Raw genomic sequence first — 25,108 nt, forward strand, 5'->3', positions numbered from 1 at the left:
CCTCAATGCCGAAGACAGCCATAAACATGTGAAGGATATCCTGAAGATTTTAAGATGCTTTTGATGGTAAGTTCATTGTACCTTCTGAATTTGTAATGAAAGGGTTAATCCTGTCCTGTTTTTCTTTTCAGAAAACTGCTTGGATTTCTAAGAAATTTCCATTCCCAATCACCCCGAACAGAGACCAGAATGGAATCGTCTTCTTTTATGCAAATCTCAACATTCATCCTGTCGTCTCCGCATAAATCGAACAAATCTTCGTTTCAGCTTAAATAAGTTTTGTAATAAGATCCATGAATGCATTTCACATTTTTCAAATAAATTTATATATTCAATCTATAATTCCGTATGTTTTTGTTGGGATTTTAATCATGGGACTTTTCTGGGCTCTGATGCTGATGTCATCAAAATCGGTCGAACTGTTCTCTGGTTTCGCCAGAGCTCACTGCACGAGGAAGAGTGCGTGAGAGATAGAGAGAGAAGGAGTAGCCTCGTAGCCACTGCAACTAAATTTGTTCCTTCTGGATATCATAATAATCCGATCTGATCCGGCTTCGTTCTGGTAGATATGGTAATTTTCTATTCCAATCGTGGAGTCACAGATTTTCGTTCTTTGAGGGGTCGGAAGGGGGAAAAATTTTGACATTACAGGAGTCTACACCAAATGTTGTTTCTCTAGCTCATTAAGTCTCTGAGACATAGTTATATCCACATAGCTATTGATGCTGATCAAGAATAAATAATCTATGGGGTAGGAAACACTTGCTTCTGGGTGGTACACACATCCACTTTCACAACAAATCTAATACGTACATATATACCCATATAATCTTCAAAGCCCGGGAATAAAAAACGTTAAAGAGAGATACACAAACCGGTATACATCACAGACAAATACAAGGACTTTAGCATTTCGTTTGCCAACATTCATTTGCTAATCATTTTTTGTGTACTTTATTTCATAAAATTCAAACTTTCAAATATTTATTTACACACGGGCTTATTGTAATTATACTAAATACTTGTGTTCTTATTATTCGTCCACTGCTTTTGTTGAAGAACGATTTTGTGATTGGGAGGTTGTTGGTTGGTGGTGTCCACGCTACGGGGCTTACTTTCTTTTTTGGGGTGAGTGCGTGTTCCTTACACACTCGTATATTAACTAATTTTAGACGCTATTAAACATTTTTGAATGTTGCTCGATGTGTTTTTTGGGGGTATTCTTGTGCTTTGTTCGCTCGCTTTCATTGATTTGAAATTTTGTTTGGGCCCATTTGAAACCTGAATTTGTTGTCTGGTTTGCCTACCTGTGTCCGAGTAAATCATACAACACAAATTCGATTATGTCTGTTGTATTTCTTCACGCACAGATAGATAGAATATACGATACAATATTCGGAAATCAAGTAAATTAAGGCACTTAATCGAACAAAGAAATCAATTCGAAAAGGGCATACGAATTCGGTTAGATTGCTAGTAAATGGATAGAATAGAGATACGATACATACTCGTACCTGGTAATACATTTTGCCAAGTACAAATTAGTGCGGTGGATCAAGTGTATGTGTGTGTGTCTGTAGTGTTTTGTTTTTTAGTATCTGTGTGTACTGAATTGCTTTAACATTACAATAACTATCTGGCTGGAGCCTAGAGTAGTAGCTAAACATGAATTTGTATTGTACATAAACGTAGTTCCTAAAATATTAATGGTGTTTTTGATTAAAGATCGATTTTCAATGGCACATCTTTTTTTTACTAACATTAATTGTATTCTCAATCTTTTTGTTTTTTTTGCATGTTGTTGGGCCAAGAACCGCTTTAAGAATTTTGTGCCCAAGATAAATGTTGAATCTTGAAACGGTCCTCTGTATATATTGTAGATTTGTTGTAAAGTTGAATAACTGCTCGAAAGACCTTTGACCGACTGAATTATCAGTTTGCTTATGTCTACATATTACATATTACATATACGAAATGCATTTGTATGTACAGTGGGACAAGATTTTAGTTTCGATTTAAAACTGTTTCGATTTAAAATAGATTGAACTACTTATGCACCTAATTGATTATTAATTTACACATAGACGGTTTGCTAACAATATTTTGGCTTCTTGGTTTCTGGTTTCTGGTTATTCTTGAATTTTGACTGCAATCAATATGCCGATATTCTACCCCCCACCCCCTACCCAACAACAAAAACTCTTCTGGGTGGGGGCCCGGCTAATCATTGTCGCATTTTGACCGAAAAAGGCACACACAGAGAATTTCGAATGACAACGATTTTGCACGACTACAACAACACTAACTCTAATCTAAACTCCTCTCCCTTATATCGATCTACAAGCATACATACATATGTGTATGTACATATGTATGTATATGCATGTGTTTATGTGTATGTGTATGTGTATGTTTATGTGTATTTAGTAGCCATTGCAGCGTATCTCCCCATATCGGTGCCGTGGCCTGCCCGCTCCGTAGGCCGCATATCGCTCATACGCCATGTAGTCCGGCATTTCATAGCCATAGCCGCCGTGTCCGCGCATTCCCCGGTTCCGTGCATGGGCCATGTGCATGTGCCCCTGGTAGCCAGCGTGCTGCTGTTCCTCGTAGGGATGATAGCTTTGAGGAGGCGTAGAGTGGGCCTCGTAGTAGCCCCCCGTGGTGTAGGGGGAGAACGTGCTGTTGCTTGCGGCATATTCCTCGGCCAGGCGCTCGACCAGCGACTCGGGGGTCTGCAGGAACCTCTCCGAGAAGCGACCAATTTCGGTGGAGCCAAAGGCCTGCAGGAAACCAGGCAACGGCTTGATGTCCTTCAGGGATGTGAAAATTAAAGTTGCAAATTTTTCTAGTTAACACAACCGTTACTCTGCTCACCCTTATCTGCTCTCTGACTGTGGACTCCACCGACTCCGCCTGCTCCTCTCCTCCGGCTTCCCGTTTGCCAGTCCTTCGTTTTGATTTCTTGCTGGGAATGAGATCGCATTCCATGATGCGATTGCTGTTGCTATTGCTGCAGCTGATGCTCCGGCTCTTGGCAGCCGTTGTCTGCCGCTTATGGGTGCTCGGCGTCTGCTGCTGCTGAAACAGAGGAGCCAACACGGGCGTGACGCTGGCCGACTGGCCATAGCCCACGGGCGAGTTCTGTGGCACGGGCGGAGTGCGCGAGCGTCGCGGGGAAGTACTCCAGTTGATGGACGTTGTGGCTGGCGGCAATGGATGTTCCTGTTGCTGCTGCTGCTGCTGTTGCAAGTGGAAGCAGAAAATCGATTTAGTTTTCCAGTTTGCAGTTGCGAAAGGAAGCAACAAAGTTGTTACGCTCAAGTGGCGGGCACTTGAAAAACTTTTAGCTCCTAGCCCCAGCTATAAGCTCCAATCCGAGAGCTGGCGCGTGCTCGCTGATGGCAGCTCATGTTACCAGGCAACCCCTAGGACCCCCAGGGCACCCAGCACACCCAGAACCCCCCTAAAGAACCAAGCTTCACCTCGCACCATCTCCAGCTCGAGCTCCAGTCATAGTCGTAGTCGTAGTCATAGTCGTAGTCAGCCGGGTGAAGTTCAACGTAGCGCCCCAAAAATCAATAGGCGCCCCTTTTCATATACTCGTAGACATACTGTATACTGCGACACCCTGTAAAAAGGCTTCCGGCCGATAGACTCGCTCGCCTTCTCTCTGGGAGAGCTTTCTGTGTGCTTTCTCTCAGAGAGCGAGCGAACACTTCTCGGGTAGATGTGAGGGCCTAGAAAGCCGGTCGATGGAGCTAAACGCACTTCGCTTTTGGTCTTCTCTTTTGGCCCTCGTCTGCTGCGTAAAGGCTAGCGAGCGCTTGGAGTGGGCTCTGTTGGGTCTGTTGTAGGCAACGCAGTCGAGGCTGTCATTATCAGGCTATCGTTCCTCGGATGCTTTGGCCTAATTTATCCCGGTGCGTAGCTCCAATGTGGAGCATAATGAGCAGGGCAGGCCACGCTGCACACCCAGAAACGAATGCGGGTGCAATAGCAATCCCGACAGCACTAATTGGAAACCCAATCAGGCCGGGTCGGGTCGGGTTGGATCGGGACGGCTGGGGTGGGGTGGGGTTGGAGGAACACTAATCAACCTCGGGAGCAGCAGCTGCTGCAGATTGCTGCTCCTGCAGTTTTAATTTTCAATTTGGGTGCTTCTCCGCTAATTTGATTCAATCCCTAACTTACCCCTAGCTCTGGCATTTCCGCTGCATCCTCGCTGATTGGATTGCCAGGCGAGCCCTGCTCTCCTGCATCCTGGGGCGTTGTAGACGTCCTTTCTGCTGCCGTGTCTGCCTGTGCTTGTGCCTGTGCCTCGGCTCCTGCTCCTGCTCCTGCTGTCTCCTTGTGTGGCTTCGCCAAATTGATTTCCGACACGGCGGCGGCTGTGGGCGTCGGAGTCGCCTTATCAATGCTGGCCACTAGCGGTGTTGGCGGCGACGCCGACTGCGCTGACTGCGCCGCTGTCGCGCTTATGTCATCTGGAAAACAAGCAAATAAAAAAAGTATAGAAGCCGTCAGTCAGCAGAACCACGCTCGGAGGGAAAATCAATATTGCTAAAAAGATTTCGTTTAGGAGTTCCCCATTTGTGATTCCTGGGGCTCTAATTATTTTGTCATGCGTGCGGGCGGCAATCAAGGGTTAAAATTGATGGATCCATTCAGGCGGCACGTTGACCAGCCAGTCTCCCAGCGAGCGGTGGCAACCCAAGCAAAGGGCTTTTTCGCACGCGCTTATCAAATATTTTTGCTGTGGCTGTTGCCCCCTAGGGGTTGCCTCCGAATTGAGCGAGGCAGTAAGAGAGAGAGAGAGTGAGAGCCTCTGAGAGAGCGAACGCGTCATGCACTTGTTGAACGTGCTACACATACACACACACATACTTTTGAGCCAGTTTGCGTGAGCGGCATGGCAAAGCCACAGCCGTAGACGGAACTGAAATCAACAAAAACTGTAGCGTACTTTTCGGCGCATGCCACTCGACGCTGCGGGGGGTGGGCGTGTGGCCGAATCGTGTTTACGGTTTTGACTGTTTTGACTGTTGTTGCCGTTGCTGTTACTGCGATGCATTCAAAGTCGCTGCAAATTAATGTGCCAGTTGGGCTTCCCCCCAGGGATCCCTGAAGCGCATAATTTCATAGAATTTCCCCTTTGGATCTATGTTTTGAATCACCTTGATCGATAAGTAAAAATATGTATCTACACATGTAGTTTCCTCGACGATTTTCTTTTAAAATTTTCCCTCAATTTATTTGACATAACGGCCATTGATTTTTGCCCTAATATGAGTACGAATATGTGTGTGTGTGGGGGGGCTAGGGCCCTGGCTATTGCACTATGTTCCAGAGTGTAGCTGCCTCTCTAATAGTGTGCGTACTGTGTGTGTGTGGTGTGTGTGTGTTTGTGGGTGGGTTAGAAGTGTGGCACCACCAACAACAACCACCGCATTACGCTGTAAAGTTCATTTACATGCTGGTTGTGATGACATTTCACTCATACAAATAGTGACACAAGCACACACAGACGGAAAGACACCCCATGAATACCCTGCCGTGGGTGTGGGTGTGGGTTTGGGTGTGTGTGTGTGTAAGTCAAACGTCCATTGATAACGAGGAAGCTCCACACCAACACCAACACCAACACACACATACATATACTCGTATGTACTAACACTCAGCCACGGGTTCGTTTGCTTTGCGAAATATTTTAGAAAAGCTGTCATCCGCCTGGACGGGCTGTGAGAAGCGAGCGCCTCTCACCTGGGGGCACATCCAAGTTATTGATTTGCACACACGACAAACAAGAAAAACCCCAAAAATTAAAAGGCAACTCATCAGGGGGAGAGCGCTCTCGGGGAAAACACGTCGCGTGCCTAAATAGACAGCTAATTTTTGAAAACCTTTAAAGCGCCATGACGTGGGCTCGTCACAGCCAAGCCAAGCCAAGCCATCTACCTCTAGCTCTGCCTCTGCCTCTGGCTGTGCCTGTGTCCCACCCACATCGGCTGTAAGTCACGCTGCCAGGAAGCGGAAGTATTTCAGCAGTTAACCAACGCTGATTGGTTGAGTGTTTGCAAAACGGCAAAACTCGGCAAGAGCTCGGGCCCCGTCTCCGTGCTGGCGGAAAAGCCTGACGGACATCGCTTGTCAGGCGCTCCGTCGTTGACGACACTCCGGCCATGCTGACAACGATGACGGCAATGTGAATGGACAGTTCTTGCATTAATTTGCATGCAGAATCAAGCTTAGCACTGTGCCGGCACAGTGGGTGCGCTTGGATCTGTCCAATCAGTGGGGAGAATTTTATGTTTTTCAAGACCCAAGACCCAAGACTCTAAATGCTAGACTCCGCTGAAAAGTTGTTCAGCTGTTCTTTAAAGGTTTCCTGCCCCACTGTGCCATCCCCAGTCGATTTCAGGGGAAGTAAATTGCTCCCATGCTGCCACCCCCACCCCATTGCAGCCCATTCCACCCCATTCCACCCGTTGGCTGACTTTAATACTTGTTACATAATCTACCCTGACATATGTTTGCATAAATTTACCAATACTCCCTCACCCTCGCATAATTGCAAATTAAATAGAGTGTAAGAAAAAACGGTGATAAAAAGCTGACAACTTACCGAGAATATCGAGCGGAGTGGAGCCGGACTGGGCCTCCCTGACACTTGTCACTTTGCTCTCCTCCAGCTCCGGCTCCGACTCCATTGACGGCTGCTGCTGGTGCTGTGGCTCCTCCTCGTGCTCGGCGGGACAGTGGTAGGGCACACAGGAGGCCGACTCCACGGACATATTCACCGGATACTCGCCGCTGTAGACGGGCGTGCTCTGGCTGCTGTCGCTCCTGGCCCTCGTGCTGCAGTTGCTGATCCCGCTGTCGGTGCCCGTGGCGCTGATCAGGGGCGGCGAGGTGGTGAGCCTTTGTGCTGGCGATCCTGCCTCCACCTCCGGCTCTACGGGCATCGATTCCTCCAGCTTCGGTGTGGCAGACAGCGGCAACTGTTGTTGCTGGTGCTGGTGCTGGTGCTGATGCTGCTCTGTGTAGCCCCGGATTGGCTCTAGATAGTTGGGTGGCAGAACTGTTCGATTGGGTGCTGGTGTGGTCGACCGTCCTGGCGGCGCGTAATGGGGCGTGGGTCCCGTATAGCCTCCAAAGCCTCTCGTCTGTCCGTAGGTTGAACTAGAGGCGGAAGAACTGTACAGCGAGGGAGGCGGCTGCTCGTAGCTGGACTGCTGCTGATGCTGCTGTGGCTGCTGTGGCTGCTGTGGCTGCTGCTGCTGCTGCGGCTGCTGCTGCGGATGCTGCTGTTGATGCTGCTGATGCTGGTAGGGATGGGCCTGGGGATGCGACCTGGGCGGATAGTGCAGCACGCTGGAGGGGATCAGCTGCTGGCCAGCGGGCGTGAACATTCCCTGGTGCGGATGCGCGTGCGGCTGGCTGTAGTGGGGCGAGGCATAGGCGGCATAGCGATAATAGTTGGGCATGTACGAAGAGCTGGCCGATCCGTAGCTGTAGCCGCTGGGATAGGGATGGTAGCCAGGATAGCCCGATCTGTACGGCTGCGGTGGATAGTGCGACATGGCTGTCTGATGGGGATACGGATGCGGATGCGTATGCGTATGCGGATGGGGATGATGAGAATGAGAATGAGTATGCTGGTGTTGATCGTAGTAGCCGGCTTGGTATCGGTCCGACATGTTCTGAGCTTCAACCTCACGAAAGTTCGAAAGTTCGAAAGTTCCCTACCTATTGGCTGCCATCGCGTAGCAACAACAAGGGGCTAGTGGTCCTCGGCCCCATCCCGTTTGCGGTGGTTTCCATATTGCCTGGTCAACGTCGTCGCTGTGGTGTCCTCTTACATGTGTCTCTTATTGATTTTCGCTCGGCCACCTACACTACGCTGCCACTCCGAAATCCTTCCCCCCCGCTTATCCTTGTTGCTGCTTTTGTTGCGTCCTTGTCTGCCTTGTCCACGCTTGGCTGCCTTTTATTTATGTTGGAATCAATTTTCGCCACACTTGCAGTTTTCTTTTGTCCTGCAACGAACGGGGAAAGAGAGCAAAATGGGTTGGTTTATTATCAGACGAAAGATAGTGCCTTGCCGTGCCGAGCCGTACCTTCACTGGGCAAGGAAATGGAAATGTATTCGGTATTGGGATTGGGAATGATTGTGGCAAAAGGAACGGGGCGTGATCGTTAAACAGTTGGCCCGGGCCAGAGCAATAATGAGAGAGACAATTCAATTAACGTTCGACCAATAACTTTTTATGCTCGAGACGTGGTCTGGTCCTAGCCCTTGCCGAAGTAGGATGGAAATGGGATTAACAGATAAGTGAAGCAATTCCAGAAGTGTTCGGCGTCTAGCCAGGCAACATCCAGTTACAGCTGCCTTAACCCGCTCTTTAACAATCGAAGAAAGGCAGGCTACTTGAATGGAGAATCCTTGAGGCCAACCAAATGCAATCCCGGCATTCCATATGCTAATGAGAGCCGGCAAACTCGCCAAATATGCCGACCCTGTTATTACGAGTATGCATAAATGTGGTGGCACTGCCACTGCTGTGGGGCTGCTGAAGATGCCCATTGAGTGGCGGTTGGAGAGTGGCAACCTGCCGAGTGCATCTCCTGATGAGCCATGCGCAAAATTCCGTTTGTTTTGCACTCACGCACGGGTAGCGGCAGTGATGGTGGCGGTGGCAGTGGCGGTGGCGGTGGGGTGGCACCCACAGCCACAACAGGCCACAACAGCCATACAGCCACTCAACTTATCGAGCGCATCTCCCCACACACACACACACATCCATGAGAGCCATGCACCCATAGACTGACTGACTGGATGAATAACCGCATGCATTTTGGCCGCATGCAAGCCGTTAATGAGCCACAAAAGTGCACACACAACCGGAGAGGAGGCTGGCCATTGATAGGGGGGCACAGAGCTTGGCAAGGCGGTGCTGGCAGGGGGAAGAGTCATAGTCGTCACCAAGCGTCTTTCACCAGCTTCACTCATACACAACACCCACAAACACACTCACAGGATATTACATATATTACATCCGTGTGTATGTGTGTGTGTGTAGGGGTACATTTGTTGGTGTGCGTCTGTAAGCTTGCGCTTGACGTGTGCGTTTATTGATTAATAAACTTTTTGTGCAAAAAAAAAGACAAAAACAAAATATAATTGAAGGCAATTGGGGGTGTGGGGGTGTGGGAGTGTGGGAGTGTGGGGTGGCAACTTTATTGATTCGGTGACGCTGATGACGATGACGATGATGATGATGAAGATGTTGATGATGTCCTGGCAGCAAATTAGCAAGTCAGGGGGCGGCGGATTGGGCGGAGGACAACTCTATTAGCAAAGTCAAACATGGGGGCAGAGAGTGGATAACATAATCAATGTAAACACAAGCTGGCCGAGAGAGCGAGGCAGCGAGGCAGCGAGAGAGAGCGGGTCCTTGCTTGCCGGCAGAGAGCATAGCGGAGAATGAGAGAGAGAGCTTCATTGAGAGCTGAGGGATGGGTGAGAAGAGAGCGAGCTTTTCACGCTACCCAAAAAGGGTTAGGTGCGCGCCAAAGGAACAATGTGTGTGAGCCGTAAATGAAATGAGCCTCGAAATACGTTAAGCAACTGCAATCAGTCCTGCCAGGGTGGACCCTAGACTGGCGCGCCACTCTCTGGCACTCTCCTGCAGCAACGGCGGGAGCAAGAGGTTGGTGGCAGTGGCAGTGGCAAGTGAGCAGCAGGAAACGGAAGTTGAGCACGAGGTAGAAATGTAAATGGCGAGATGCTGCGTGTTCCAAACACACCCCGTGCTTGGGCTTGTACTGGTGCTGGTGCTGGTGCTGCTGTCGGTGTCTCCATTTATGTATTGGTGGTTCCTTTTTCCTTTTTCTTTTTTTTTGTGCTCTTTGCTCTGTTTTGGGACAGTGCGACACAACAGCAGCAGTGGCAACAGCAACAGCCTCCCACTGTACCCGTACATAAATCAATAAAAACAGCAGCCCGAGACGGGATTTTGGTCTGCCACCGCTGCCATCGTCCACGCTCGACGCTTGTGTTTTCTGTACTTTTGAATTTCAGAGGCAGCACCCGCTCCTGGGTGGTGTACACCACCATCATTACACGGGTCCTGCGTCACGTCACACGCTGCGTATGTGCAACGTGCCTAACAGGGAGGCACTCGAGCTGGCGAGCTGGCGAGCTGACGAGCTGGGGAATATGGAAAGCAACTGAATGAGTGTGAATGTATGCAGCGCAACTTTCTCATTTTAATTGAGTTGCTGCCCCTGCAGCTGCCCCTGCATCCACCACTGCTGTTGTCGATGATGGATTTCAATAATTGGGGCAGGATTGCATGAGCGTGGGAGAATCTCAGCATGTTCTAGATGTACCAAAGAAAATGCGTTGGCTACCCAAAAAATACATTTTTGTTCTTTTGTTAGTACGATTTATATTTTTGTGAATAATCTAAACACAAATTGCTATTTACCAAATATCCAATGTGAAATCCACTCCTGAATGGTTCAAACTATTCTCTTGATATTCGAATTTATTTGAAAGTTGTTTTTTTGGAACGTCTTAAGCCAATTCCTTTTGGTTTTGTTATTGTTTTCTGGACTTAGTTCATTTCACATCACAAATATTTAAGCAAAAACTCTTGCTTCCGTTTTCACATGAAAAAAAATACCGTTACATTTTCAAATGTGGCCACAAAACCGTTCACAATGGCCCTGAAGCACGGCCAGGCAGCACTCTCTCTTCGGCGCTCTCGCGGAAAAATCGAAGAGCGTCCGTGAAGAAGAGTGGCCGTGTGTCCAAATGATCAGCTCTGTGGCAGAGCAGAGCACACCACACTTCCCAGAGTGCCGCACGGCGGCGGTGGTGTTGCTCTGATAAAAAAAAGGCCCACCTACGCTGCTGAAGTGTAGCCAAACGTTACGTATACGCAGCATGTGTGGCGCGCGCGAAAGTCCGACGTAGACTGAAATGCGATACGGTGGCGCGCTTCCATTTATACACCGAAGGCCCTGCAACACGGCGAACGGCGAACGGCGAATGGCGTGTGGCGAATGGCGAACGGGAGACCGAAGTCCCCTGTGGCAAGAACAAGAAAAGCTGGCAAAAGACGTGGTGGCAGCTGAAAAAGGAGCAAAAAAGTACGAGACGAGCCAAGCGACAACAGTAAACGGCACAGCTCGCAGCTGCACTGGGTACGGTACGGAGCCCCGAGCCCAGCAGAGGCACATGCTCGTGCTCGTAGTAGAGCTATGTGACCCGATTCGATGGCAAGCTGCCACATGCGCGGGACAGCTAGCCGAGCATCAAGTTGAGAGTGTGGTTGCACTTTGGGGCTGCTGGCGCTCTCTCGCTATCGCTCTCCAAAATTTTGAATTTATTCACTTTGCTTTGCTTACGAATTAGAGCACAAAACAGAAACCAAACAAAAACAGAGCGGTATCTAGACCGTCATATTACTTGCAACGCGCGGTAGCAAGAGATAGATAGAGAGAGAGAGAGAGAGATAGAGAAAGCAAGTGCGCAGGGAAAATGTTTGCAAAATTCCCGTTTGGGGGTTTCCCACGTTTTGAATGTGAATGAGGCACACACGAGGCACGAGGTATGTATAGGCTCGATTTATCGATGTCCGGGATAGGAACGGAACAGACTGCCATCAATATGCAAAGCCGTAGCACGCTTTCCGGGGCAGCCGCACGAACAGAGCTTTAAGCGAAGCTACCCGCAAATTATTTGGCCACTGAACCCCTGCGGCATTTCGCGGGCCCCGACCTCAGATGACCGATAAGCCAAAAGGTGGAAAGTCAACCTGAAAGATAGCACATATAGGATTATTATGAGTTGGGTATAGGTGAGGTGTGCGCTATTGATTATAATAGTAGGGGTGCATTCATCCATCCCTTACAGAAATAGTTACAGGCATGGTTCCCTACTGAAAGCTACCAACAAATTTCAGACAGACAGAACCGCCTTAAAACGAAATCAATTCTTATGGTGTCCACTTCTGCCTACGCGCCTGAGTTTCTTGAGGACTCTCCCGTCTCCTGGCCACTGCGCACTCTCAGCTATCTCTCTCTCTCTCTCTCTCTGCGGCCCAGTGCACGTGTTTGTTGCGGTTTCCGCTTGCTTCCGACAGTAAACCGAAAGAGGAAAGCCCTCAAAATATTTGTGGGAGGTGACAGGGAAAAAAAAACGTAAACAAAGTGTGCGCACGCAACGGAGGATTACAGTGGGGTAGGATGGAGTTGCAGATGGAGATGGGCGCGAGTCCAGTCGGATCCCCGTCAAGGGTGTTTCTGCTATTGATTGTGTAGACAACAAACAGGGTGCTCTGCTAGCAAACAATTTTTACTCGTACTCGAAAGGTCGGAAATTTAGAAATAGTCAACAAACGAAACACGAAATAAACGCAGATCAAGGATGCACTTGGTGAATCCTCAGCCAAACCAGTGGGCGCCCATGCAGTCACGGGTCCACTCCGTCTGACAGACCCAGCACCACTCGAAGCCGCAGCCAGCGCGTGTGCAGACCATGTGCATGCAGCCGCCTGGAAGAGTAGAAATACGGGCATGTGAGGAATGGGATTTACGTAAATCTGTCGACTTGCGTCTTGGCTCCAGCACTTACCATCGCGCTCAGTGGGGGTTCGACACTTTGGACAGGGCTTGGTACTGACTTTGATGGTGACGTTGGTGGCCTCCTCCCAGCGAGCCTCGGCCGCGCGCTAGGAGCACAAACGATTACACAATCACACAGTGGTTTGTGCCAAACAAAAATGCTTACATTCGGGTCCACGGCGTACTCGCAGGAGTTGGGGGCACTGGTACTGCCCCCGTTGGGCAGACAATCCCCAATATGATAGCCCTGCAGGCAGTTGCGACAGAACACATAACCACAGCCATTTTGACAGGTCACCTTGCGGCAGTCGGGCTCCACGAGCAATCCCATGCCGCATCCCGGCTGTGGGCAGAGCACGCCGCCAGCCTGCAGCACATACTCCTCTGTGGCAAATCGCTGATACCGATCGTACTCCTCGCGTGTCAGCAGCTTAAAGTGATGGATTTCCTCAATAAATGAGTGCTCACAGCCAGCAGGACAAGGCAGAGTGTAGCCGAAGTCCGGATGGGGCATGAACTGGCGTTCGCCGAGACGCGAACGGCAATATTGCCGAAAACAGTCAATACAGGTGACGTGCTGGGCAGCGCAGGGGAAGACCAAAACAGTTTCACTGCAAAGAAACAATTTAATGGCCATTTGATTTAAAACAGGAACCAGTTTTTACCAACCTTACATCCGTGCATGCCAGGCAGGGCACATCTTTGATATTGTTTTTAATTAAATTAAGTGGCGCCGCGAAGTCCTTTTCTCCGCCCGAGACGTGCTCAGCGCACTTGAAATAGAACTCGGCATAGGGCGGGTCGCCAGCCGCATTGTCAACACAGGCGATCTCCAGGCTCTCACAGTGTCCGGGTATGCGTCGGGGCTTGAGAACATCATCCCAGCACTCGGGATCGCGATGTACTGTGAAGGCGCCTCCCTTGCAGAGCGAGCAGCGTACTCGGAGCTTGCCGTTGCACAACTTATCGCACTGCCCGCAGTGCACAAAGAAGTGGGCCTTGGCACGGACTCGATCTTGAAGATATAGACACAGTTTATTAAGAAATTCCATGACGGGACCACCTGTTGCCCACATTCGTCGGTGATGTTTAGTCGCTCATCGTTCTCCAGCTGTAAATCCAGCAGGGTTTCGTTAAGCGGCTTGGAGGCTTCTTCGGTTGGTGTCCCTGTGGGCTCCTCCTCCTCGAGCGACATGGAAAGAAGTTTCTCCCGCTGTATAGTGGGCGGTCGCATGCGAATTGCGTGCAATGTACTTTGCTGGCCCAGATCGCATTGCTACTAAAAGTAAAGGCGATTAGTATATCAATATGGTGTCAGCCACTAGCCTACCATTATGGTGGTTGCATCACTTAGCTCTTTGCCGGCAAATATGATTTTCACCTCCTCCGGCTGCAGTCCCAGCTGCGGAGCCACCAATTCTTTCACATTTTTGATGTCCCACTGCGGCTCCAAGTTCACCGTCAGCGTGCGGCCAGTGTTTGTTTTTACATAGATTTTAAGCGTGTTTGTCAATGTCTTACCCCCAAATGTCAGCAGCTCCAGCATTTTGCGCACAAATGAGGTAATTAATTCGAGAATAAAACTCATTTGTTTTGTTATCAGATGGTCGATGCAGTGTTGTAAAGGTGGTGCACACTGTAAAATATCGTCACAGTCAGCTGTTTGTACCGTTTTGTGGTGTTTGCCATTCGCTGCGAAGCGACAACACGTATTTGCGCGCAATTGAAACTAATTTTTTTGTATGCAGCCACGGGCTGTTTGGAATTTTTGATTAATTTGGTAGAAATGTCAGGTTTTACTTATAAAGAGGTGAATGGGGACTTATTCAGCGTCAAGGCCGACTATTCCATGTGCCATTGCGTAGCCGCCGACTTGCGTATGGGCAAAGGGATCGCCATCAAGTTTCGGTATGTCCTACATTTTGCTTCGCAGAACACAAAATTAACCATTTTATGCAACTCTTCAGCACCAAATTTGGCCAGCTGCTGACTTTGCAGAGGCAGAATGTCCAGCCTGGCGGTGTGGCCATCCTAAAGGATAAGGAGCGTTTCGTCTACAATCTCGTTACCAAGCAAACGAGCTGGGGCAAGCCCACCTATCAGCTTCTCCACAGCTCCCTGAGCGCTATGCGGCAGCATATGGTGAGTGGAAACTATACTCAAATCTCTTCCCCAGTTTGTTCACCCACACCATGCCCCCTCTCTCAGATTGCCCACAATGTCCAGAAGCTGGCTATGCCCCGCATTGGGTGCGGCCTGGACGGACTCTCTTGGAATAAAGTGAAAGAAATGGTCTGCGAGATTTTCCAATCGGATGCTATTGAACTAGTTGTATACAATTATGTACCAGGTGCAGCCAAACAGTAAAAGGGATTATGTTGAAAACGTAGTAAGTGAACTTCTTATTGGCTTGGTGGGGGCACAAAGTTGTAGACCACAATCTCCAGCGGCTCCTGTCCGAACACGTACTCCAGCACGCCGCTCACCTTTTCCCATTCCAAGCCATCAATGCCGCAACCGATGCGCGGTATGGCCAGCTGCTTTACGTTGTTCTTGCGCTACGCGAAGGGATTCCAGATTCATTAGCACAGAATAGATCGAAATGTTAGTGTAAGGCACTTACCATGTGTTCGCGCATCTGCTCCAGTGAGGACTGCAGGGACTCGTATGTGGGTTTTCCCCAGCTTTGTGGCTTGGTCACCAGATAGTAAATATAGCGCTCATTGTCCTTGAGCACAGCCACATCACCGCTGGCCGCCTTCTGGGCACGCAGCTCATCGACCTTGCCGTAGACCTCCTTGAATTTCACAGCTATGCCCGCGCCCATGGCCAAGTCAGCGCCCACGCAATGGGCCAGCGAGTGCGTCTTGGGAGCCGAGAACAGGTCCCCATCGATCTCGCTGATTTGGTAACCTTGTCCTGCCATGCCGACCACAAAAGCGCGACGAAATGCTTGACGTAGCTCTAAAAGTTTAGGACAATACATTTTTGTGTGTCGATAATTACGGATTTGATTGTTATGAATGTGACAGTACAGTAGAGGATACTAGTGTAGGATTTTTGAATAGTCATGGCCTACTACTGTATAGCTAAACTTCGGTTTTTGGTTATGTGCCCGCTTGGGCCACAATATATTTATTAATTTACAATATAAATACCCACAGAATATGCATTTCCAGGTGCAAAAAAAACATCTTAGGTGATAAAGTATTTAGGTATCAACTACATAGATAAGCAGCGGTGCATTTGGTGCTACAAGTCCCCATGCAAACCATTTCGAGTACATATATACAATTCCGATTGGATTCGGCCCTCAGAATGGAGTCTTCTCCCGGTGGAGCGATTGACGCGATGCACTGACCGAGCGCGGTATCTGTATGGTCTTCATATGATGACAAGTGGGACAGACAATGTTCATGCTGGCCTTAACCATCTGAGGCGGAGTGTAGAAGAAGGCAATGATGTCCACTTTGTCGTCGGCGAAGACCAGCTCCAGCAGGCTGCGGACACGCAGCCAGTCCAGACGATCGATGCCACACCCCAGGCGGGGAATGGCCAACTTTGTGACGCTGTTCTCCCTCTGAAATGGAGAATTTTCGAATGAGGATCAAGTTTCGGTCTTGCAGAGTCGGCCCGAGTTATATACCATGTGTTCGCGCATGGCCAGCAGCGCGTAGTAGAGGGCCGTGTAGGTGCACTTCTCGTGGCTGCGCTCCTTGGTCACCAGGTTGTAGATGAACCGTCCGCCCTGCTCCAGCACTGCCACATTACCCGTGTGCTTGTTTTGCCTCTTCAGCTCATCCGTCTGGCCGAACTTGCAGCGGAACTGCAAGTTGATACCCGCACACATGGCAAAGTCTGCACTGACAGAGTGGACCAGCGCGAAGTTTTCCGGCGCACTGAACAGGTTGCCCTTGGCCTCGGTAATCTGACACTTGGGTGCAGCCAGCTGGGAATGGAATCGATTAACGAATTGCTCCAACTCTTACTCCAACACCAATGAATGTCTCACCTCCTTGGACATGTCCTCATGCTCGCAGATCAGAATCTCGATGGGATACTCGCCGTGGGCAAAGGTCTGCTGCATCAGGCGCTTCACTTGCTTCCAGTCGAGGCCATCGTTACCGCAGCAGATGCGGGGCATCGCCACTTTGGTGATTTCATGATTGCGCTGTGGATCGAACGGCGGCATAAATATTTCATTGTACAAATAAATTAACTGTAAATTGATGGGAAAGCGCGCTTTCGGACAGCGACGACTTGGAGATGCTCTATGTGGAAAGAGAAAGCCCCCACATCGTTCGTTCTCATTCCACTTACCATATGTTCTCGCATACAAATCAATGCCGCCTGAACGTCCTCATATGTGGAGGCATCGTAGATGCTCGTCTTGGTCACCAAATAGTAGACGAATCGTGCATTGTGCTCCAGCACGGCACAGTTGCCCCGCGCCACCCGCCTCTGACGCAGCTCCTCCACATCCCCATATATGAGGCTGAACTGCCAGGCGAGGGAGCCGCGCAGCGCCGAGAACGATGACTCAACGGCATGGGCCAGTGCATAGCTCTGCGGTGCTTGGAATATGTCCAGCTTCGACTCGACGATCTTCACATTCGCTGTGGCCATTTTGCTGTGGCAGCCACTGTGTCAGCTGCAATTAAACGGAAATTATATTTGATTGTTGCTGTCGATTTTCGGCTTCGGCGCTTGTTCAATGCCAAAAATGAGTTTTGTACTTACGTGCACGCAGCAGAAACGCAGAAACTTTCGCGACGAGGTCGAAATATTCACGATGGAAACTTTTTTTGGCTTTGCAATTTGTTTGTTTTGTCTGCGAACTGCACTGGGAACACGAACACGCCAACAGGAAACGGAGAGTCGAGTCGAGTCGGCACCAAACACCGAACACCAAACACCACAGACCAGGGAAACAGAAAACAAGGCAATTAGCAAGCGCGTCTCGCGTTCGATTCTTATGAGAATATGTGGGTTCCCAAAAAAAGAGTTAGCGGGTAGTTTCGGATGGATGCTTGTCTATTTGGGCGATGTTCGACCGTTTTACCCACTACCACTCCGTTCCATTCCCTTCCCTTCCCGAGCGATTGTTTGTTAGTGATTATTAATCAAGAGAGACCCGCTATGGTCTGGCACGGCCGGCGTTCTGCAGTGGAATGCGCTGCGCTGCGACTGCGAAAGTGCCGCCGAGCGAAAGCCCCATCAGGTTCTCCGTTGCTGATGATGATGATGGGGCTGGCTGTGATGATGACATGTCTCTGCTGAGTGTGTGCTTGTGTTTGCTTTTATCGCTTTGATGGCTGTTTTGTTTAGTTACTGTGTGTTGTGGTTGTGTTAGGTTAGCCCTAAGGGCGACAGGTTGGCTCGAAATCGTCCAAAATTGTCAAAGTTGCTGTAACGCAAATAATCAGCAGTCATTCTGCCAATTATGAACATGTGCAGGCATGATAACCACAACAGCGATACGGGGTTCTCCGGTGTGGTATAGATTAATGGGTTTAGAACGCGGTGATGTGATGCGTGGGCTGGGGCGCTGTCAAAGGTAATCTGTGGCCTGTGTGCTAATAGGGGCAGTCAACCGAACGTACCGTCAGCCCCGACTGGCCGACGATATTTGTTTGCATAAATAAATATAAATATGACTTAAATTATTCGTTAATTGTAAGGCAGGTGAAATGAAATATACTCTGGATATACACACTCAGGTGTAGTGCATACAAATCACCATATTTAGTAACTAACTATATTCTAAAAGAAACGAAAAGGCAACAGCAGCAGCAATAAGAGTAAGAAGTTTTCAAATTTAAAAGTGACGCGCTTCAATTGCGTGGGTGTGTGTCTTCGCTAAGTCAAACGCGTTACACAGCACTGTCAAAAGTATGAACAGCTTTTGGCACAAAAAACACACAGAAAAAAAAAAACAACAAGTGGTTGGGGAAAAAGACATTGTTTATGCTTTTATATGATTGAATTTAGCAATTTATCACTTAAACATCACTATTAACTGTATGGTTTTTCGATTTGTGTGGCTTGGAGTGGTCCAAAAGCTAGAATATTTTGTGCTTTCTACTACTACGCATGTCACGCGGGTGCTCCGATTCGTTTTGTTTTATTTAAATTTCCTTTTCTATCAACAAGAGAACGATGAGGGGCACGTTGTGGAAAAGCGATAGCCACAGAGATTCGGATTCAGTTCATGGCAGTTCAGATTGGCGCTTCGTACGACGACGACGACGACCACGACGAGGAGGAGCTGTAGTTTTGCTGGGATTTGGCGTGTAAATTGATTGGCACTCTGCTGCTGCCGTTGCTGTTGCTGTTGCTTCTCCGTTTTTAGTGCAAATTACGTAAATTTGTGTCTTAATATTGTTGTTAATGTTTAAATACTTTACGTAGTAATTGTGTAGTTAGTTGAGGACTTGTGCGGCGTGCTAGAAACATTCGCGAGTCGCGTTTTGGGCAATTATTCCAGACAAAATCTCCCAAAAGTCTCACGCGGAGAGAGAGTAAAAGATAAAACGTTCTGAATCACTCGGAGAATAAATAAAAAGTGCAAGCAACGCACGACCGACAGCGACTTTGACACAGACGCCGACCACGACAGCGACAGCGACGTCAGCTGTTTCCCTCCCGTCCCCTTCCGTCATTGGGGCTGGCTGCTCTTGGGGCCTTACGTATTACGTAGTAGTAGTTATCTCCAACTAGTTTTTCCGTTTTCGCTCTCTTCTGTTCTGTTTTGGTTGCCGTTCGTGTGCCTTGTTTTTGCCTGTGTGCTTTTTGTTGCCTTATTTGTTGCAATGACTTCGTTGACATTGTTCTGCTTTCTGCGTCGTTCTGCGGTCACTGGCGACGCCGCATACGCCTACGCCTACGCCAGTGCTGCCAATCGGCGGTGCGTTCAAACGCTTCAAAGGCGCCCCTCTTGTAGGCGGCATGCAACAACAGCAGCGGCAGTGGCAGCAGCAGCCAAAGCCCCAAATTCGAATGCAAATTCTGGCGGTAAGTTTGAACTTTAATTATGCAAATTACGCGTGCAATTGTTGATTTATTATGAATCCATCACCTACATGCATACAATGGATAGATACAAATATCTTTCTATCTTTTCCCCTTCCAACTGTGGGTGGGTTGGCAACACTGATCATTTTTCAAAATTTGTTGCGTTCTCTCATCTTTTTTCGCCAATTCTCTCATAATGCCTCCCACTCGTCATTTTAACGACTATATGTACGAATTTATAATTAAAATAAACTTTTGTTGCTTGACAGTTTTTTTTAATGAGCCACAGCCCCAAAAAAACACACACACACGTCACACATCACTTATTACACACAACAAGTGGCTGTTGTATAAGAATAAAAAGGGGGCTGGCGTCTAATAACCCGAAAAAAATAAACATTTTGGAATCCGAATCGATGCGATGACATCGCTGGGTCTTCCACGAGCTATTAATCGCCTTTTGATTGCCTCGTTGAAAGCGCATTAGGCACTTCAGTTGTTCCTCCAATATCTAAAACTGGTTCGCGTTCAATTGCCGTTTAGTCAATATTATAACACCCTCGTATCCAGTGCGGATCGATCAAATATATCCATTACTCAGAAAGGTGTTAATGGGCGGACCGATGCGAGCATAAAACTTGTTTACTTGCTCAATAATTTATTGTTTATTAAACGCCAGCACACTCGTCCACCCCATATTGATTAGAGCCGAGACCTCCAGAGCCCTCGAAATATATTTTGGACTAGGTTAAGCTGATAAGATAAGGAGGGCGGCGGACAAAGAGAGTCCGCCGCCGATCGAATGCCTCACAGTTTGGCTAAATATTCAAAAATTAGCAGATCTACAGCTGGCTATTTATATTTCGCCATTCAAGAAACAAGCCAAGTCGTGTTTAAGCCATTAAGCTTGAGCTGGAAACATCAAAACCTTCTAGAACTACTGTAGGTGGAATATTCAGGGAATGTGTGGGATATCTCTGATGATCTCCGATAAGATAAAGCCAGTAGAGCCATCAGCAAATCAATTGAAATTGAGTGTGTGCTTAGTGGGGCTTACGTGCACATGTTGTACCCATCATCCATCACATTTGCTTTTATTGTGTAAGGTCAACGTTATTACATTCATTGGGCGGCACTGGGCGGCACTTCCCAGCAAACAAACCTACGAGAATGGCAATGAACTCTAATTTGAGTGCCCAAGAGTCCCACTTTCATCGCTGCCTACACTCGCTTTCAATTAATTTCTATCAGAATGTTGATTTCAAGAATACAGAAATACAGAAATAATTTCCATGAGTTAAGTTCAAGGTCATTACCAAGCAAACACTTCGCCAAGACGACGTACTACGTCCAGCCCACACACGCAACAAGAAAAAACGACAACAAAAAAGAACAAAAAAAAAACAAAACCCCTGTAGTGCTCGCATACAAATAATAAATAAGCAGCGGATTGAATAAATACTATAGTATATGTATACGTATATGTGAGGTTAGTGATATATGTACATACATATGTATGGATGTATAGACTTGCGAGCCCCCTATAGATGAAAACAGAGAAGCAAAAACTTGTTACACACGTTCGAGAGAATTGAGAGTCGCAATCTCTCCATACGATATCTTTCCTCCTGGTGTGCCATGTGCCAGGTAGAAACTGGGATATTATATTAAAACCAATGCAAACATTATGCTGATAAGCATTTATAATACTCGCAGTCGTCTATCTCGTTCCCGTTCACCTCGAGTCTGCGGAATTTCGGGTTTGCCAAAAGCGAAAACAAGAACCGACCCGCTCTTGTGCGGCCACCCCTGCTGTTTCCAACCGCCTAGGCCCTATCGTATCCCCCTCTGTATGAGTGAGAGATTGTCAGAACAATTAGACGACTGCTTGTGTCGCCTCGCCTCGCCTCAGCCCATTTCACTTCCAGTCGCGTATACGCCGCGTATCTGAGCACACACGTTCCGCTCTCCCACCGCCACGAAAGATACCAAATTCTAACGCAGCCCGCCCCAATCTAAATTCTATCACAGACTTTGCTCCGCTGCTCAGAGGTTCTACCAGAAACATGGCGTCTTCTGCTCCCAAACTGGTGGCTGTTGCCGAGTCCCGGCGCTTCATGATCGACTGCTTCAAGGCGGTGAAGGTACCCCAGGCCCATGCCGAGGCCCAAGCCGATCTCCTTGTGGCGGCCGATCACCGGGGCCACTTCAGCCACGGCATGAATCGCCTGGAGATGTACATCAACGATCTGGCCATCAACTCCACTGACGGTGGTGCAGAGCCGAAGGTTCTCAAGGAGACTCCGGCCACCGCCTGGGTGGATGGACTCAATGGTCTGGGCGCTGTGGTGGGCAACTACTGCATGGACCTGGCCATTAAGAAGGCCAAAACTGTGGGCGTTGGCTGGGTTTGTGCCAAGGGATCGAACCATTACGGCATGGCCGGCTGGTATGCCATCCGAGCCATGGAGCAGGGTCTCGTCGGAATGTCCATGACGAACACGTCGCCGCTGATGGCCCCCACACGGGCCAAGGAGGCTGCCCTGGGCACCAATCCCCTCTCCCTGGGCGCACCCGCCGCGAACGGTGATAAGTTCCTGCTGGACATGGCGACCACAGCCGTTGCTGTGGGCAAGATTGAGATCCAGCGCCGCAAAGGTGCCGCTCTGCCCGATGGCTGGGCACAGGATCCCAATGGCAACATCACTAACGATGCCGAATTGGGTTTCAGCACCGGCTGTCTAATGCCCTTGGGTGGATCGGAGTTGACCTCTGGCTACAAGGGATTCGGTCTGGGTGCTATGGTGGACATCCTTTCTGGCGTCATGTCCGGTGCCCATTACTCCACCCAGGTGCGTAAGTGGACGCACGCTGGAGCCGATTCGGCGGCAGATCTTGGCCAGGTCTTCATTGCCGTTGATCCCAACTGTTTCGCCCCCAACTTTGAGGAGCGCATGACCGATTTCAATGCCCGCCTTAGGGGAGTAGAGCCGGTAAGGACCTCCGTCTTTATAGCCATCATAGCCTCTCGATAACCTGTACTTTGCTCTATCTTTGCAGACTGATCCCAGCAAGCCGGTTCTCCTGGCTGGTGACAAGGAGAGCCAGAATATGGCGTCCGTTGACGCTGCCGGTGGCATCCAGTATCTGGAGAATCAGCTGAAGACCTGCGCCTCCTTGGCGGAAAAGTTGAACATCAAGCCCCTGGCCTTTAACTAGAGACGAGCCCATGCCACATGTGTGTGTGTGTCGTTCATTGCCATATGCTGGAGGAGCTTCTGCATTTTGCCTGACCAAAGCACAGCGTTATTTAGTGCCTAAGTTTTGACCACATATCCGATCCGTTGGTGTTCTATGCAACAGTTTGTTTTGCACATTTGCTTTTGCAATATACATACATACATACATATGTATACGTACATAATACATTATGATATTAATTACGAGTAATAAATAATAGAATACATCGTTTATTCGTGTGGGTGTGTGTTTATAGTTGAAGGAAATTCGGTGTGCGATTAATGTTTCTCTATCACTTGGCGCAGTACTTTCTCCGCATCCCACTTGGCCTCTTTGTGGGCCATCTTGGACTTGCAGAGAATGCGCGACTTGTACTCCTTGCATTTGGTCTGGAACAGATGCGGCGTCATTGGCTGATTGTCGCACATCTTAATCTTCACGGCCGATCGGAGCTCTTCGGGATTTTCGGTGACGCTCATAGACTTGATGAAATTTAAATAGCCTTCGTTCTGCTCGGTCAGACGATGTTTCTCCTCAAGCAAGAGAAGGTTTTGGGCCTCGACCATGGCCTGACGACGCCAAAAGTTCCTCAGCAATTTATTCTGTTCTAACAGCTCCGCCTCGGTTATATCCACATGGGCTTTCATATTCAATGTTTTCAGAATGAACTGCTCATCGACAGCCCCCAGATCCGTCTCATCGACAATCTCACCGCCCAAGATGACTTTTTCCGACTCGGTTTGCAGCTTCCGGCAGGTGATCGACAGAGCCAGCAGCAGTTCGCCACTCTTCACGTGCTTTTCCAATTGCTGTGGCAGGACTATCTCAATTAAGACTGGTTCGGATCGGATCAAACTGAAAACAGAAATTACCTTTATTATGTCGTAGCACTCGCCCGTTAGTATACGCAGCTTCTCATGGGTGATCACGCGATCCATTTCCTGATTCTGCTCGATCTTCTTGCGCACACGCGTAAAGTACTGGAACTCCAGGCGAAGATCATTTAGAGTCGAGTTGTTTTCCGACTCGACTCGCAGCATTTCCTTGTTTAGATCGGACATGGCGTTAATGTTCTTTAATTCCTCATAGTTGAGTTTGCGCGACTCATCCATGAAGGCCGCCTGGCGCTCGGTTAGCCAACGGATCTTCTCGTACTTGTGGGCATCCAGCTCTGTGCTCCGAAGCGACTCCACAAAATCGTTTAGCTGCTGCTGCATATCGGTCATCCGGAGCACGACCTGATCGCGTATGCGGAACCGATTCTCGATCTCTGTATTGACACGATCGTCACGCTGCTCCAAGAAGATCTGGTAGTCCTCATTGAGCTGGTCGCGCGTGGTTATGTTCGTGGCATGTATAATGTTCTCGCTGTTCTGGTGCATAAAGTCCACCTCCTCTGTGCGGCGCTGGACCTCATCGTAGTATTCCCTGAGCATTATCTCTGCCTCTTGATCGTACATGTTCCTTATCCCATCTATCATGCCGTGGAAGCAGTCTCTGACGTGATCAATTAGCTCCACCGTCTTGCTGAAGCAGCGCATATGGCGATCCTGTGTCTGGGTCATGTCCTCGATCAACATCTTGATGTGATCGTTCTTGCCTTCAATATTTCTTTCGGCCTTGTTGCCCCAATTCACGATCTCTTCACGGAGTTCCGTGATCTTGATCTCTTTGCACATCTCGTGCCACTCCTCGTTGCCTCTCTTCTCCATACGCTTGCCCATTTCAAGCTCGCGGCTCAGGGCATCCTACTCGAGGGCGGAACCCATTAGACCTGCGAACAGCTTGGTGGCAACTATACCAGTACTCACGCGCATAATCAGCTTCTTGTCGGCCATCTGTTCTTGCCTCTTGGCCTCCTTCCTGGCAGCCTTCTTCTCGGCTTTTGTTGGCTTTCGAGGCCCCTCAGGCGCCTTATCCAATTCATCCTGCATTTCCTGCAGATAGTTGTCTGTGAGTCGAGTCATCCGTATTTCGGGTTCCACTGCACCCGTTGGCGCGGACATTTTGGTGTATTACTATTTTAATCACTAATCACAAATGAGAAATACGAGTATAAAATATTGGTTTTTGTTGCTGACAGTTGAAATTTACTCTGTTTCTGTGACCGTATACGAAACCAGTCAAGATTGTTTACGTTGAAGGTTATGGCAAAGCTTTCTAGAACGTGAGCAAAATGCCGTTACATGTGCCAGGCGATTTCCAACACTGATTCGAG

General features: G+C 48.8%; 7 protein-coding genes across 12 annotated transcripts; 2 read left to right on the forward strand and 5 right to left on the reverse strand.

Moving 5' to 3' along the window:
* Positions 1 to 911: 911 nt before the first annotated feature.
* On the reverse strand, positions 912 to 12,234 carry LOC4813086 (trithorax group protein osa). 4 transcript variants are annotated; one of them, XM_033384090.1, is made up of 6 exons: positions 10,918 to 12,234; positions 10,494 to 10,664; positions 6,626 to 8,039; positions 4,195 to 4,487; positions 2,878 to 3,243; positions 912 to 2,813 (listed from the first exon to the last, which is right to left on the reverse strand). In XM_033384090.1, exons 3-6 carry the CDS (start codon positions 7,698 to 7,700, stop codon positions 2,424 to 2,426), a joined length of 2,124 nt encoding a protein of 707 aa, XP_033239981.1. In that variant the 5' UTR covers positions 7,701 to 8,039; positions 10,494 to 10,664; positions 10,918 to 12,234; the 3' UTR covers positions 912 to 2,423. The 4 variants fall into 4 exon arrangements, with proteins under 4 accessions (XP_033239981.1, XP_015043459.2, XP_033239982.1 ...); XM_015187973.2 differs by having other exon boundaries at positions 10,914 to 12,234; XM_033384091.1 differs by having other exon boundaries at positions 6,626 to 7,589; positions 7,750 to 8,039; positions 10,494 to 12,234.
* A 112-nt stretch (positions 12,235 to 12,346) lies between these two features.
* Positions 12,347 to 14,261, reverse strand: park (E3 ubiquitin-protein ligase parkin). 2 transcript variants are annotated; one of them, XM_001354027.4, is made up of 6 exons: positions 13,967 to 14,261; positions 13,711 to 13,912; positions 13,306 to 13,651; positions 12,803 to 13,247; positions 12,647 to 12,743; positions 12,347 to 12,566 (listed from the first exon to the last, which is right to left on the reverse strand). In XM_001354027.4, the coding sequence occupies exons 1-6, from the start codon at positions 14,222 to 14,224 to the stop codon at positions 12,457 to 12,459; spliced, it is 1,458 nt and encodes a 485-aa protein (XP_001354063.4). In that variant the 5' UTR covers positions 14,225 to 14,261; the 3' UTR covers positions 12,347 to 12,456. The 2 variants fall into 2 exon arrangements, with proteins under 2 accessions (XP_001354063.4, XP_033239983.1); XM_033384092.1 differs by having other exon boundaries at positions 13,711 to 13,915; positions 13,967 to 14,098.
* A 124-nt stretch (positions 14,262 to 14,385) lies between these two features.
* Targ3 (Terminal ADP-ribose protein glycohydrolase 3) lies at positions 14,386 to 15,025 on the forward strand. Its single transcript, XM_002135193.3, has 3 exons — positions 14,386 to 14,544; positions 14,604 to 14,778; positions 14,845 to 15,025. Exons 1-3 carry the CDS (start codon positions 14,423 to 14,425, stop codon positions 15,001 to 15,003), a joined length of 456 nt encoding a protein of 151 aa, XP_002135229.1. The 5' UTR covers positions 14,386 to 14,422; the 3' UTR covers positions 15,004 to 15,025.
* Positions 14,932 to 19,175, reverse strand: Targ1 (Terminal ADP-ribose protein glycohydrolase 1). Its single transcript, XM_001354029.4, has 3 exons — positions 19,044 to 19,175; positions 15,260 to 15,600; positions 14,932 to 15,194 (listed from the first exon to the last, which is right to left on the reverse strand). Exons 1-3 carry the CDS (start codon positions 19,090 to 19,092, stop codon positions 15,039 to 15,041), a joined length of 546 nt encoding a protein of 181 aa, XP_001354065.3. The 5' UTR covers positions 19,093 to 19,175; the 3' UTR covers positions 14,932 to 15,038.
* Positions 15,737 to 19,179, reverse strand: Targ2 (Terminal ADP-ribose protein glycohydrolase 2). 2 transcript variants are annotated; one of them, XM_001354028.4, is made up of 6 exons: positions 19,044 to 19,179; positions 17,377 to 17,474; positions 16,957 to 17,287; positions 16,649 to 16,807; positions 16,283 to 16,585; positions 15,737 to 16,216 (listed from the first exon to the last, which is right to left on the reverse strand). In XM_001354028.4, the coding sequence occupies exons 3-6, from the start codon at positions 17,260 to 17,262 to the stop codon at positions 15,950 to 15,952; spliced, it is 1,035 nt and encodes a 344-aa protein (XP_001354064.3). In that variant the 5' UTR covers positions 17,263 to 17,287; positions 17,377 to 17,474; positions 19,044 to 19,179; the 3' UTR covers positions 15,737 to 15,949. The 2 variants fall into 2 exon arrangements, with proteins under 2 accessions (XP_001354064.3, XP_033239984.1); XM_033384093.1 differs by having other exon boundaries at positions 17,377 to 17,479.
* A 237-nt stretch (positions 19,180 to 19,416) lies between these two features.
* LOC4812923 (uncharacterized oxidoreductase YjmC) lies at positions 19,417 to 23,123 on the forward strand. Its single transcript, XM_001354030.4, has 3 exons — positions 19,417 to 19,650; positions 21,682 to 22,643; positions 22,711 to 23,123. The coding sequence occupies exons 1-3, from the start codon at positions 19,449 to 19,451 to the stop codon at positions 22,867 to 22,869; spliced, it is 1,323 nt and encodes a 440-aa protein (XP_001354066.2). The 5' UTR covers positions 19,417 to 19,448; the 3' UTR covers positions 22,870 to 23,123.
* LOC4813786 (kinesin-related protein 4) lies at positions 23,105 to 24,946 on the reverse strand. Its single transcript, XM_001354031.4, has 3 exons — positions 24,702 to 24,946; positions 23,763 to 24,638; positions 23,105 to 23,699 (listed from the first exon to the last, which is right to left on the reverse strand). Exons 1-3 carry the CDS (start codon positions 24,894 to 24,896, stop codon positions 23,169 to 23,171), a joined length of 1,602 nt encoding a protein of 533 aa, XP_001354067.2. The 5' UTR covers positions 24,897 to 24,946; the 3' UTR covers positions 23,105 to 23,168.
* Between the last annotated feature and the right edge of the window lie 162 nt (positions 24,947 to 25,108).

The sequence above is a fragment of the Drosophila pseudoobscura genome, chromosome X, assembly GCF_009870125.1.
Source record: "Drosophila pseudoobscura strain MV-25-SWS-2005 chromosome X, UCI_Dpse_MV25, whole genome shotgun sequence".
Taxonomy (NCBI): domain Eukaryota; kingdom Metazoa; phylum Arthropoda; class Insecta; order Diptera; family Drosophilidae; genus Drosophila; species Drosophila pseudoobscura.